The sequence below is a fragment of the Populus trichocarpa genome, unplaced genomic scaffold (assembly GCF_000002775.5).
Source record: "Populus trichocarpa isolate Nisqually-1 unplaced genomic scaffold, P.trichocarpa_v4.1 scaffold_67, whole genome shotgun sequence".
Lineage (NCBI taxonomy): Eukaryota > Viridiplantae > Streptophyta > Magnoliopsida > Malpighiales > Salicaceae > Populus > Populus trichocarpa.
Genome location: NW_026291141.1, coordinates 249,225 through 263,416, shown reverse-complemented (window position 1 = coordinate 263,416; position 14,192 = coordinate 249,225). Strand labels below are relative to the sequence as shown.

At 33.0% G+C, this 14,192-nt stretch overlaps 3 protein-coding genes across 17 annotated transcripts in view; 1 reads left to right on the top strand and 2 right to left on the bottom strand.

The window, feature by feature from the left end:
• The window catches only part of LOC18097188 (protein LNK2), a 126,533-nt gene that overhangs the window by 32,726 nt on the left and 79,615 nt on the right, over nucleotides 1-14,192 (top strand). For 2 of the 14 annotated variants that reach the window (XM_052449835.1, XM_052449834.1), the window contains exon 10: nucleotides 900-1,652. The exons of 11 other annotated variants lie outside the window; for them this stretch is intronic. In XM_052449835.1, coding sequence (XP_052305795.1) covers nucleotides 900-1,062 — 163 coding nt within the window. In that variant the 3' untranslated portion in view covers nucleotides 1,063-1,652. Of the gene's footprint in view, nucleotides 1-899; nucleotides 1,653-14,192 lie in introns of those variants that run through there. One more of the 14 variants, XR_008058281.1, reaches the window with a different exon arrangement.
• The window catches only part of LOC18097194 (putative disease resistance RPP13-like protein 1), a 96,588-nt gene that overhangs the window by 24,640 nt on the left and 57,756 nt on the right, over nucleotides 1-14,192 (bottom strand). The window contains exon 4 of the mRNA XM_052449818.1: nucleotides 3,373-4,220. Coding sequence (XP_052305778.1) covers nucleotides 3,373-4,220 — 848 coding nt within the window. The remainder of the gene's footprint in view (nucleotides 1-3,372; nucleotides 4,221-14,192) is intronic.
• LOC18097187 (putative disease resistance RPP13-like protein 1) overlaps nucleotides 1,990-14,192 on the bottom strand; it is a 97,022-nt gene continuing 84,819 nt past the window's right edge. For both annotated transcript variants that reach the window (XM_052449821.1, XM_052449820.1), the window contains exon 5: nucleotides 1,990-2,723. In XM_052449821.1, coding sequence (XP_052305781.1) covers nucleotides 2,045-2,723 — 679 coding nt within the window. In that variant the 3' untranslated portion in view covers nucleotides 1,990-2,044. The remainder of the gene's footprint in view (nucleotides 2,724-14,192) is intronic.

Below are 14,192 nucleotides of genomic sequence, written 5' to 3'. Positions count from 1 at the left end.
TAGTAGTTCGCTTCCACTGGTTCTGTTATGGTAGAGGCAGATATTAAACTGGCATTTGTAGGAGAGAAACTTTGGTATTGTAGGCCGAGCTAGGTAGAGGCAGATATTAAAAACTGACATTTGTAGCTTTACCCTGGTGCAGCATTCATGAGTGCAGTGCAGCAAGTAGTCATGAGGTGACAATTCAAATAGCATAATATTTAGTAGAGATTTTCATTTAATTAGAAAAGGAAATTTAATTTTTCCAATATTAACAAAATCTATGCAAGTTTTCTGCAATGTTGATTCCAGTGAATTTGTGCATAATCACCTTAATCCGAAAAGGAGAGCTAAACACGCACATCCAAGTCTAAATGAGTGGCACAACATACCTGATAAATTTTGCTAGATTTAACTAAGAGAGAGAGACAAAGAATGTTAAGCAAGTGCAATAAGTTTATTCAAGGACAAATAGAAGGAAAACAAGATCTGTACAGATTCACTGAAATCATCAATGCAGAGAACTTGCACAACTTTAGATAAATAGGGCAAAATTAAATTTCCCTTCTAATATAATGATCATCTGCAGATTCATGTTACATTACATTTTAAGCAAGAAAATTTAAGAACTCAAATCATCTTCTAATCGGCTCATCTATGTCTCAATGGGACACTTCCAGCCAAAACCATACGCTCTTTTGATCTGAAACTCGATTTTTTGTTGTAAGCGACAATGTGATTGTTCCTTGTTCCAATGGGTTTGTTCCTTTACATCTCGTCCTTCCCATTTCAAATTATTCAATTTGTATGCACAAAATTATTAATCAAGTGTTTATCAATTTGTTTATCAATTTGTTTAGAGTATGGCAATCTCAAACTTGCCTGTCATTTTCCTCATGGATTTTATGAGTATACTGCAGGGTGGTTAAGATGCCTGAGGTGGAAACAGAGACAAATCCCGTAGACCGGACTGTGGCTCATTTGCTGTTTCATAGACCGATGGATATTCCTGGGAAGCATCCTGAGACACCTGAATCACCTTTTTCAATTAAGCTCCCGTGTGAGCACAAGACAATGGCCTAGTAAAGCTGTCAACGGGAAGCCTGTCTGAGACTCCGAAAGGTAAACCAAACTTTTCGCAAAAGGGGTCTCAACTTTCTAGTCTCTTGACCAATGCTCAGCCTGTAAGTCAGTGTAAAAGCAATCCTTGCTTAGACGCTTCAGAGGATGCATCAAACAATGGGCCTGCTGATGAAGGAGCTAGGGAGGTTAAAGCCTCTCAATGAAGACAAGGGTAATTCCTACCTGAATCTCTTCCATGCTTGCAGTGACGATTTACTAGTAATGCCGAGGTTTTCTTTTATTGTGAGCTCACTGGATCATCATGAGGAATAAACACCAGTATTGATGGGGATTTGTAAATGTCTTTAGCAGCGTAACCATCAAGAAGTCGCATTTGTGCATGCTGGAAGTATTGTTGTTAATATAGCTACGTATCTACTGCAAAACAATGAACTCTTTGCTGTGAGTTCTCAAGATGATGACTTTCTGTGCTTTAATCCTTTCTCTTCAGTGACATTGGCCACTTTCACTTGATTCTGAATTGTGATTCCAATACGGATGAATTTTATATTATCTCTTCTTTTTATATCTATAAAAGATCTTTTATGAAAGTAAACTTCAAGAAAAGTTAAGTAATAATAAAATAGATAAATCAAAAGTTTTTGGATTTTGAATTTTTGGAGATGCGGAAAAGGAGAAAAGGAGAGAACGGAGATTTTTGAATTTTGATTACTTAAATTTTGAATTTTGATTTTGCCGCGTCAACAATGAAAAATCTGTTGCAGATTACTTAAATATTTTTTAATCTTTTAAGATGGACACTTGTTTTTTAAGGACGGCGCTGGCAGTTCAAAATCTGAAGCATGTGATGTTTATTTGCCGCATTTGATGATTATTATTGAAATAGAATGATGATTATTATTTATGGAGATGAATGAGAGACAATAATTATGGAAGAAATTATCTGTATTTCAACATACAACAAATAAAAACATACAGCTTTCTAGGAGCAATACCTCAAAAAATATGTTGGACGATTGAAAGAAAAGCTACTTTTTGCTCGGTTAATACTTAGGATAGGAATGTGAGAAATCTTGGGCCAATATTTACCTTTTCTTTCACAACTTTCACCCAGCATAGGACAATCTACAATAAAAAGAGCAGAAAGGGAGGAGGGCAACCCTTCTTCTGGCATTGACTCAAGCAGAGGGCAGTCATGTATATTCAATTGTTTAAGGGAGGTGAGGTGTTGAAGCCCCTTGTAGTCAAGAGATTTCAGGTGTTGTAGGTCAGAGATGTTAAGATATGTAAGACTTGAGGGCAGCAGCATCTCTTCAGGGAAGGATTCAACATTTTCGTCTTCACCAATAAAAAACACTGAAAGAGAAGTGAGCGTTTGCAAGCCCCATTGCATGCGGCCTGCAATGAGTTTGTTGCAATTACGAATCCAAAGAAAGTGTAATGTGGAGGGAAAACCGCCTTCTGGACACAACTCAACTTCTGAACAACCAAATATTCCCAAAAAGTCAAGGGATGGAAGGAGGGAAGGCATCCTCTCAGGCAACTGCTTCAAATTTCTGCAATGTCGTAACGTAAGTTCTGTTAAGACTGGAGCAGGTAACCCTCCTTTGGGAAATGAAACTAATTTAGGGCACTGCTCGATTTCCAAAGAATGGAGAGAGGTGAGATCATTGAGGGGTCTTTCATGTGCACATAGTGATTCGAGATCTGGACAGTCAGAGATAGAAAGAGTAGTTAGCTTGGGGAACAAGTCCAGTGAGATGCATTTGAGAGAAGCCCAGCCCTTGATATTAATTTTTCCTAAATCAGAGGGTGACCAACCCATTTGCTCAATTTCCTCGGGTAGGGACGCTAGGGAGTGGAATCCAGAAACAGAGAGAGAGTGCAGCCTAGGAATCCTAGGAAGTGGAGTCGCGAGCTGCTCACATCCTTTAATTTTAAGTCTTGTTACACGTGGAAGGTTGTGACCAGGTAGGGCCTTTGTAAGGTTGGGGCATTCTTTGATTGAAAGAAACTCAAGAAGAGGGAAGGCTTCCCGGCTGCCTTCGTCTGAAATCCACTCGCGCCATTCTGGCATCCCTTCAAACCGTAATGTTTTGAGGGATTCAAATGGCTTCTTCATAGCAGTACAATTCCCATAGAACTCAGAGTCCACAGTCTCAACTTTATCGAATGCTTCAATTGTGAGATCCTTTAAAGAAGTTAATTGCCCGAGCGGTGGTAAGGAGGTGCAGTTTTTACATCTACTGAGCTTCAAGGACACTATATTTGAGAAAGAGGACTCTCCTACCCACTCCGGAAACCTTAAACCTCCATAACCATCAATCTGAAGATCCTTCACATTTCTATTTGGCTCTAATTTCTCAAGTGTGCTTGTTACGTGTTGCGGGTCATGAGTGTCACCATCCCATGTAAACCTCAAGCTTACAAGGTGTTTTCTACCTTTCAAATTTGCTCCAACAGCATCCCGAGCATCCACCACATTTTGAAGGTTCCGAATATGAAGTTCTCCCCGTAGATGTCTTAGCTTTCCCAATTCTTTAAAGCTAGACTCACTCTGTCTTCCAACGATAAAGGCAGTTAACGTTTGGAGCTTTGTCAGTTGACCTATATGTGGTGGCATCTCTTTCAAAGGTGTGTCTGAGATGTTAAGATACCGCAAGTTGATTAACCTTTCCAGAGATGCAGGCAACCTTTCGATTCTTGTACGTTGAAGATTCAGATGTCGTAAATGCTTCAAATTTCCAAGATCAGGTAGACTAGCAAGTAGGTGGCAACTTTCCAAGATCAACGTTTGCAAATTGAGAAGAGCACTCACTTCTTCAGGCAACGTTACTAAATCTGACCCGGAAAGATCCAAATACCGCAAATGCTTCAACTTGCTAGTTGAACATGACAACATAGATGCATCTTGACAATTAGTCATGAATAGCACTCGTAGGCGACAATGTGTTGACCGAAAGATCTCCTTATAAAATTCAGGAGGACACATCCGATTGTGTGGAAAAGTTCGGAATGTGCGTAGATGTTGGGCTTTACGGATGTTTTCTAATTTTGTGCTTGAAAAAACACCTTCAGTATCTCCGTCTTCCGTATCTACTACGAGTGATAAATGTCGAGTCCTTCTGGTGGCCTTGGAAGAATTATTTTCCCCCAACCTGGAGCTGAAGCAAAATTGACCGGACACATGGGTAGCCAAGTCATGCATGAGATCGTGCATCAGAAATGAGGGGCGAGAGGCACTTGATTGCTGGAAAAACGACCTTGACAAGAGATCATCAAAGCACTTAGCTCCTGCTTTTTCCATCTCTACTGCAGAGTGGACCAAGAAGCCCTCTGCCATCCAAAGGAGCACTAATTCATCCTTTCCAAATGAATAGTCTTTTGGAAATATGGCACAATAAGCAAAACATTGCTTCAGATGCGACGGGAGATGATGATAACTTAATCTCAAAGCTGGGAGGATATTGTCTTTGGGTAAATCCCATAGATTGCTTTCCAAAATATCCCGCCACTCCTCGACATCTCTTTCGTTGCATAGCAGACCTCCGAGTGATTTTGCAGCTAGAGGCAGGCCTTTACACTTTTTCGCTATTGCTCTACCAATTTTTTGCAACTCTTCATCCGCAATGGAATTTTCATCACCGAATGCATGTTTGGCAAACAAGGACCAACAGAAGTCTTCCGTCAATTCTTTTAGATGATGAGTTGGAACAGTTGGCATGACTGATGCTACCCTTTCATGGCGTGTTGTAACAAGAATCTTACTCCCTTGTGCTCCAGACTTCAAGGGTTCAAGCAAACTGACCCATTTAGCATAATTTTCTTCCCATACATCATCTAAAACAAGCAAAAATTTCTTTTCCAGCAACCTCTCCTTCAACTGAATCTGGAGCAGATTCAGACTCTCAAAATCAGGCTTTGAACCGACCTCCTCAAGGATAACCTTGGTTAGCTTTGAAACACTGAAATCTTCTGAAACACAAACCCAAGCTTTGAGATTGAAGCACCTCTGTACTTCGCTGTTATTGTATACAATCTGAGCAAGCGTGGTTTTACCAACCCCGCCCATGCCCACTATGCGAACAACACCTAGGCTTTGTCCATTTGCATCGTCTGATAGAAGTAACTTCAGTATTGCTTTCTCGTCATTATCTCTACCATAAACACCACGTTCATCCACCAGAGAAGTTTCTCCGGGTGTTTTAGGCGATGATGGTTCTTTTCCAGTGCGGGTGATCAAACCAAGGGCAACCGTTCGATCAACTAAGCGATCTAGATCCTGCAAGAGGACTTTTAATTCTTCTTCGATCTCTCCCAGCCCATTTTTACATAGGTTAAAGAAAGAAAGAAATCTCTGCATATGACATGTGAAGGTTTGATCTTCAGCTTTCAACTCCTGTCGTAGAGCTTTATAAGCAATCGCATCCAAGAAGTCGTCGGCTTTATAGACAGCGTCTTTAATCTCGGCCAGCCAATCCCACACATCTGTACTTGTTATCTGCTTCTCCTCGGCATCGTCAAGCACCCGACTGGCAGATCTCATTGCTGTCTCCAACCTCTCCAGCAGGCTATTGTTGATTTTTTGGCCACTGAAGAAGTTCACCACCTGGCGAGAAGCCATCCTGTCAAGCAAAACATTAAGGAAAGCAGAAAGAAAAGCTCCTCCTACTAAAGCCTCAGCCATGGTTTATCCTCTTTGCAAAGTAACGAAGGAAGAGTAAACAAAGAAGAAGAAGAAGAAGAAGAAGAAGAGGGATTTTTGTTCAGGTTACATAAGAAGTAAGAGTTTGTGTAAAGAACTCGCAAAAGCTTTTTCTTTCTCGGCTTTGTAACTACTTGTTATGCTCTAGACTCCATTTTACTAGGTTTGTCTTCGATTTATTTACTTGGAAATTCCATCTTTGAAAAAGTGGGTTTGATTTGGAAAAACTTCACTAAATGCCAAACTTTTCAGGTGAGGTGATCTTGCAGCACAAGACTTCACTTTATTTCTTTTCTCTTCTTCCTTTTCTCACTTTCAGTTATAAATTAAAAAAATAAATTATACATTATACATTATATTACTATATTTTATACAGTTATTTGAATAAGTGCTTTGCCTTTTCTTTTAATCAATGTGTTTTTTTTTATTATTAAATTTGTCTTTTGTATGTTATCTCACTTTTATAATAATTATTATTATAGTTTTGATAGGTTAATTTAGTTGGCTTGATTTTTTTAATTTTTTTTTTATAATTTCATCTTTTAATATTAGGTTAATTGAAAATTAAGTTATAAATTTTATTTTGTTTATTTTCTATTAGGTTATTCTGACCACATGACCTGAGAATAATACTTAATGGGTTAACCTGAGTTAATTCAGGTTGTTTTTTTGTGTTTTTATAATTGAATTTTTTTCCATCTTTATCATTCAATATTTGATCGACTGAGAATTAAACTTTATAATATATTTTGACTTGCTCTTTATGAGATTTTCTCGTTCTCGTTATCAGAATTGCGGATTTAGCGAATTAAATCAAGTTATTTTTTTATTTTTTTCTATGAGGTTATATTTGTTTCATGACGAATTATGGGTTTAACAGATTGACTTGGATTATTTTTATGTTTTTTTTAAATTAATTTTTTTAATCTCATCCTTTAATATTAAATTAATTATAAATTGAACTTTATAATTTATTTTTATTTTATTTTATATGAAGTTATCTCAATCTTATGATCATGTTAATATTTGATTACTTGATAACAAGTCATTTTAATCTAATACTTTGTTATTTTTATATTAAAAGTATCATTTTAATTTTTTTTTTTAATTAAATTATATTTTTATGGGATATTAATTAATTTTATGAATATTGTTCTGGATATGTTTATGTATGCGTGAGTTGCCGATCGGTTGAGAAAGATTATATATATTATTTTATAAATATTGTTATGAATATTGTTCTGGATATCTTTCTCAGTCTGTCCTTGCTTTATTTGCCAAGAGACCCCATCGGTTGAAAAAGAGGGTTTGATTGGAATAACTTTATTATATGCCCAGGAAAATATAATCTTTCTTTTCACATGTGCTAATAATGCAGAAGAAGACCGCCATTCATGCCTCCACCGGTGGACCCTAGACCTCGAGGTTTTTGTTTTTATATATATAAATGGATCATTTTATTTCAAAATCTTTTTTTATATATAATATAGTTTTGAAACTCCATCCTGCATACTGATTTGATGTAGAAAGCACATCCTCCAGATCTTGACATAGACAATTTTAAAATTGAATTAGAAAAAATGTTGATATGATAAAATTTTATTATCTCGATTGGTTTTTTAATAATTTATTTTATTTAATAAAACTTGATACAAATTTAGTTAAAATAATATCAAATATTTTTCAAAAAAAATTATTTTAATAAAATAATTCATCGGTGATCCCTACTAGAGATGATTATTTTTTATTCAGTTTGGTTTTTCTTTAAAAAAATAACCAAACCAAATTTAAAAATCAAAACAAACAAAAAAATCAAAATCGGTTCAAACCGACCGGTTTCGATTCAGTTTGGTTATTTTAGAGCAAAAACCAAAACCTAACCGATTGGCTCGGTTTTTTTGCTGTTTGGCTCGTTTTTTCTGTTTAGCTTGGTTTTTCGGGTTTGGCTCGGTTATTAATTTTGGTTCGGTTTTGTTTTTCAGTTTCAGGCTTATAAAACCAAAACTAAACCAAACTGACCAGTTTTTTAAATATTCTAATCGGGGTTTTTTAAGGTTTAGTTTTTTGAATTATTTTTTTTCCAGTTTTCTCAGTTTAATCGGTGTTTTGGTTTTTTTATCATCCCCTAATCCTTGCTGATTAATTAAATGACTCAATAATTCAAATTTTTTTATGCTCCATCCTTGAACCGGATTTAATTTCAAAAGATAATATCAGTTCTGCACCAAAAAAATATATCAATTGTAATATAATATGTATAAATGTATTTTGCTTGTATTTATGCAACTTGAAACAACATGCAAGAAACGTATATCAATTAAATTCCAATAGTATTTACCTCTTTCTTACTTTGAAGCAGGTCTTCAAGAGGATTTAATTCATCCATGATTTATATTTTGTTTTTTGTTTCTTTTTATTTGTTTCAAGAAATATAACAATCAATTCTAATGTTTTTTCTTTTCTCTATTGATTCTTTTATAATAAAAATATACGGCTCCATGACTTTCTTAAAATATAATTTTCTTCTTTTTTGCCATTCTCTTCGGCAACATTCACTAATTTGAAACTGATTTGTGATTTGTTGTTAGGATTTAATTAAAAAAAATTATATTTTATATCAAATATCAAGTTCTAATTTGATCATCACTTATCTTTTAATTTATTTTTCAAAATTATAATTTCCAACTTTTTTTTTACCATTAACATAACTATAGAGAAGAAATGAAGAGTATTCGTTGTAATTAGTTGTAACAGCCATTAATCAATTTGCTGGAAAGTATTTGTTGTGATGAGGTATAACTTTCCACCTGGCAATTTGTCATTCTACCATTTATTATCCTTCAATTAACATAACTATGAAAATAGGGTTTTGTGTGTCAATCATCAAAAAAAAAAAAAAAATCAATTGTTTTTGCAATTATTAAGATACGCAATCATCTTTAAACATCCACCACCACGAGCTATCACGAGGACAAAGACACTCAGAAAAACAAACACTCCATTTTAAACGATGAAAACGCTGCTGTTTCTCTTCGTACCAGAGACCAGCTGTCTCCCTTGTCATGTTTGTCAGTGTAGTTGTGGATGTTTTTTAAATTACTTTTCGTGTCAAAATGAATGTTAATGATATTTTTTCATTTTTTAAAAATCATTTTTGATATCATCACATCAAAACGATACAAATCATATTAAATTTTAGTAAAAAAAAAAAAATCAAATTTTTTGAGAACGCAGCCGTAGCAGCGTTCCCAAACGTGAGTGTCTCCATCTTTACTCATGGTAACGTGTCACCATCCCTTAAGTGATTGGATTTCAGCCGTTGATTTGTGTCATGTTCTTCTGAAAGACGCTTCCTTGTCTCCCTCTGACATCAACCCATTTCCCACGAAATTTCTTCTGTGTAGATCCAGGGCTCGTTACAGTCTTGGATTGGAGGCCTAATAGAAATTTCTCAAATGCAAGGTTCCTACTTTTCTTTATTTCGCTGTCAGATAATTATACCATAAGTTTTAATTGAATGTAGATATTATTTAATCGGGTACTCATTGTTGGAATTTAACAAGATTATTGAAAATTTCTTTAAGAAATATTTTATTAATTGAAAAATATTCTTGTAAAATTATATTCCCTGCATTATCAAACAATACAGCATGGTTCTTGACACGATCTTCTCCAGCTTGATTAACCAAATTTATATATGTAAATGATTAAAGAAGTCTAGGCACAGTTTATGAACGATAGGTTTGATGTTCATGGTAAGCGATCCGTACTACCTGTGAACATAGAAAAAAAGAGAGTCGATAGGCCTTCCATTTTCTTTTCTCTCGTGTACAACTCTTATAGCTCGTGCTAACCATACTCCTACAAGAAATATGATATTCCTTTCTTCGTCTTCCTGTTTTTTCGCCAGTTAAAAGAAAATACATCCGAAATTTCCTTATTTTTTAGAGAGAAGTATATTTTCTTCTTCTAGTACTCAAAAGTCAAAACACTTGGAAAGTCAAGTCAGTATATCATATAATTGATATATAGGTGGTTGTTTCGATTACTTGAAAATATTACAACTATACTGCCTTTAAATATAAGAAATACTAAAATATAAGAAAAAAATTGGGGTAATTTTTCTTTTTGAAAATAACGAGTTTTGTTTTGGATGAAATTGTGCTTCACCTTTCATAGCTACAGTAATTATAGAACAATTAGCTCAATTGCAAACTTAAGTGAGTCGTTATGAACAGCAGATACTTTTACTTTTAAGGTCAAATGGACTCATCGTTCATAATTACTGCAACACGAACCGATAAGGAATTAACCGTTGTGATGCATTATTGTATTCCAACAAAGAGAAAAGAAGAGAAAAAACACCCAATCCAGCTAGAAAGCACGGGATGGAAATTGGAAGCCAGTGATAATTGGGACTCACCATACAGATTAGAGAAAATCTTTTCTATTTTTTTTCTTATTTGGAATGATTAAAGGAAGATTTATGGTTACAAAGTGCATAATTAATCATGCATTCAGATATTGACTAATATATTTTTGACTAAAATTTAAATTTTTTTTATTTTTTTCATTTTAAATTAATATATTTTTGATGTTTTCATATTATTTTAATGTGTTGATGTCAAAAATAATTTTTTAAAAAATAAAAAATATTATTTTAATATATTTTAAAATAAAAAACACTTTAAAAAACAATCATTATCACATTCTCAAACATCAAGTTAAATATGTATGGCAATGACTGTGGGTTTCGAGTGATTGTTGTTAATGGTCATATAGACCAGAGAGTAAGCATGCAATGTTTGATCATACCATAAAAAAAAGCTAGAAAATAAGTTTTTTTTAAGATATTAGGGCTATAAAATAGTATAATTGCTAAAAATTATAATTCAGATGCATCGGCTAAGATCTCTAACAATTCTACCAAAAACAAATCTGTAACAAGACATTATTTTATCCCCTTGAGAAATATACAGAAAACAGAACTCGCAAAAGCCTTCTCTCTCTCCGCACTTGTTATGCTCTGGACTCCATTTTACTAGAAATTCCATCTTTGAAAAAAGTGGGTTTGACTGGAAAACTTCATTAAATGATGTGATGATGCAGAAGAAGCCCTTATTTGCCTGTAAACTCCCAAGTAAAAAAATATCGCAAATTAGTGTTAGTGTACGCGTGAGTTGCGTGTGCCAGGAAAATGGAGTTATGTCCCACATTTTACTCGGTTTGTCCTTTGCTTTATTTGCCAAGAGATCCCATCGTCGAAAAAGTGGGTTTGATTGGATTAACTTTTATCATATGCCAATCTTTCTTTTCACGTGATGTGCTAATAATGCGGAAGAAGACTTCACTTTATTTCTTCTCTCTTCTTCTTTTATCACTTTTCATTAATTGATAAATTATAAATGAGGTGATGACCATTGCTATGAATATTATAAAAAACTTCACTTTATGTCTTTTAGTATTTATTTAACTCTTTTTAGTCTTTTATGCTCAATCCTCGAACAAGGCGCTGGCACCCCTTGAAGATATCAAGGATCCAGCCAGGAAAAGGGCGGGAAAGGAGCCTGAAGTGTTTACCATTAATCAAGCGGATGGCTTTTAGTCCACCAACAACAGTTGATGTTTAAGATACCCAATCGTCTCTCACATCCTCTCCACCTTCACCAGTATCTTTTGTGGTAATTTAAGTTAAAACATCCATTTTAATCATAATTTTAGTTAAACATTTTTAATCATAATTTTAGTTAAACATTTATTTAAACAAACAAATCACGAGTGAAAATAATTTTTATAAACTATCTTTTTTAAGTCTCCATCACCACAAGAACTATCATGAGAACAAAGATACTCCAAAAAAACAAATTAAACAATGAAAACGCTATGTTTCTTTTCGTATTGAAGTCCAGCTGTCTCCACTCATGCGACATGTCACCATCCCATGAGTGATTGGATTTCAGCCGTTGATTTGTGTCATGGTCTTCTGAAATTACGCTTTCAGATCTCCCTCTGTCATGAGCTCATTACAGCCTCAGCTTGTAGTAGTTATTAAGAACTGTTTGTTTATTGAAAAATAATTTTTTAAAAAATATAAATTTTAGAAAAATAAATTTCAGAAAAGTGAATTATTTTTTTATATTTGACAGTGTAATGGAAAATAAGTTGGAAAACATTTTTCGGTGTTTGGTTATGTCATGGAAAATGAACTGAAAAATAACTTATTAATATTTTATTTTTCTCAAGTTTATTAAAATAATGAGGAACAAATCTTACAAATTAAAAAGTTGAATGAGAATGAAATTGAAAAAAAATATAATTTCATAAATTATCTCAAATAAAATAAATAATAATCAAAATAATAGAGATCAAATCTAAAAAATAAAAAAAATAAAAGATGAAGAAATTAAAATAATAATAATTAACATTTCATAAATTATTTCAAATAAAATAAGTAACAATCAAAAGAATGAGCACCAAATTTGATATATAAAAAAATTCAATAAAAAAATGATAAGGGAAAAGCAAATAACAATTATAAAAATGAGGACCAAAATTAATATAAAAATTAAATTTTAAGAGATGAAATTGAAAAATAAATATCCAAAACAAAATATATATAGCAATTAAAAGTTTGAGGATCAACTTTGATATAAACAGCAAATAATATGACATTTCTAATTTTTCACAACTTCCGAAAAGTGTTTTCCGCCCAAATTTTTTAGGAAAACACTTTTCTAAAAACCAAGCCAAATTTTTCTTTGAGTGGAAAGTGTTTTCCGTTAACCAACTTTTCTAATGGCAAATAAATACAGAAAAATGTGAAAAGTGATTTTCCAGAAAGTGAATTCTCAAAAACAAACATAACCTAAAAGGGTATAGAAATTACCTAGATATTACAGGGTTCCTACTTTTCTTTGTTTCGCTGTCAAGGAAATATACCATAAGTTTTAATTGAATATAGATATTGTTTAATCGGGTACTCACTGTCAAGGAAATATACCATAAGTTCCTGCTTTTCTTTTATCAAATAAATTTCATAGTTAACTATATTTCTAAAAAATATACCATTCTATGAATTTTAGCTATTAATTTAACATTTCTCAAGAATTTTTAACGTCTCATGACTCCATTACATACCAAAATCTAATAAGAACCAACAATTCAATGATATTCCTCATCTAGACATCAATTCCTTTTTTGATTTTCATGATAGTAATATTTAACACCATCTCAATAATCAACACAAATGTTCCATGAAATTTAAAAAGTTATAAAGAGATATTCAAAAAACAGTTCTACTTACTACATTATTCATCAATTCACAACATTTATTAACAATTAAATCCCATAAAATCTCTCGTCATTTGGTTGGCCACTAGCTCTATTTAATTATCAAAATCTTTACTTCAATTACAATAATTTAATCACTTTACTCTAATTTTCACATTATTCCCCATGACAAATTACAATAAATTTTTATTTCCTTTTAATTTATTCAAGAACCCTAACTTTTTAATTTTAAAAATTCAATCAATTAAGAACTTTAAGCCATTAAAATTCAGATCAAAAGTCCTTAGAATGCATTACCAAGCAAGTAATTAAACTCTAAACACTTCCTAAATCAAGCTTTCAACTCCTCTTCTTTAATCTTGGTTGAACTTCCTCTCTCCTTTTATACTCACCTTCACTTGATTTTTATTCCTTCCAATTAATGCTCACTAGGCTTGGGTAATGTTCCCTCAAGATCTTCCTTTAAGATTTTATGTTTTTGTTACAATTCTATCTCTCTCACATGTAAATGGTAGTTTCCCCTCTCCTTTTTTTCTCTCCATTTTTCTTTTTACCCGAGAGTGCGCGCACACGCACTCTTAAATTTTACCAAATTCCCTTTATATCCCAAATATTAAATTTCATGTTCCCGGGATAAAATTCCTAATTCCCGGCATTTGTCTATATAAAAATTTTACCTGGGTGAATTTGAATTTTATTTAGTTACATATTGATAATTTTATTTCCAGGTAACTCACTCCCAACAATATTTTATTCATATTTACGTATATATTTTCTTTTGTCTGTATTTGGTTTGTTCTAATGCTTATTTGGTACTTCTGTTAAATTTATTGTATAAACATTTAGATTACTTTTCTGCCTAATTTTCAACCGGGGTTCACACTTCATGATTTGTTTTATTTATTTTCTATTAGGTTATTCTGAACCATGATACGAGAATAATGCTTAATGGGTTAACCCAAGTTGGTTGAATAATATTTTTTTATTTTTTAAGAATTATTTTTGATATCAGCACATCTAAATAATCTAAAAACACATAGTATATATACTAAAGGATTTCAAATCTCATCTTGAAAAAATAATTTTTTTCTTTGAAACATACAGTATATAAACTGAAAGGTTTCAAATCACACTT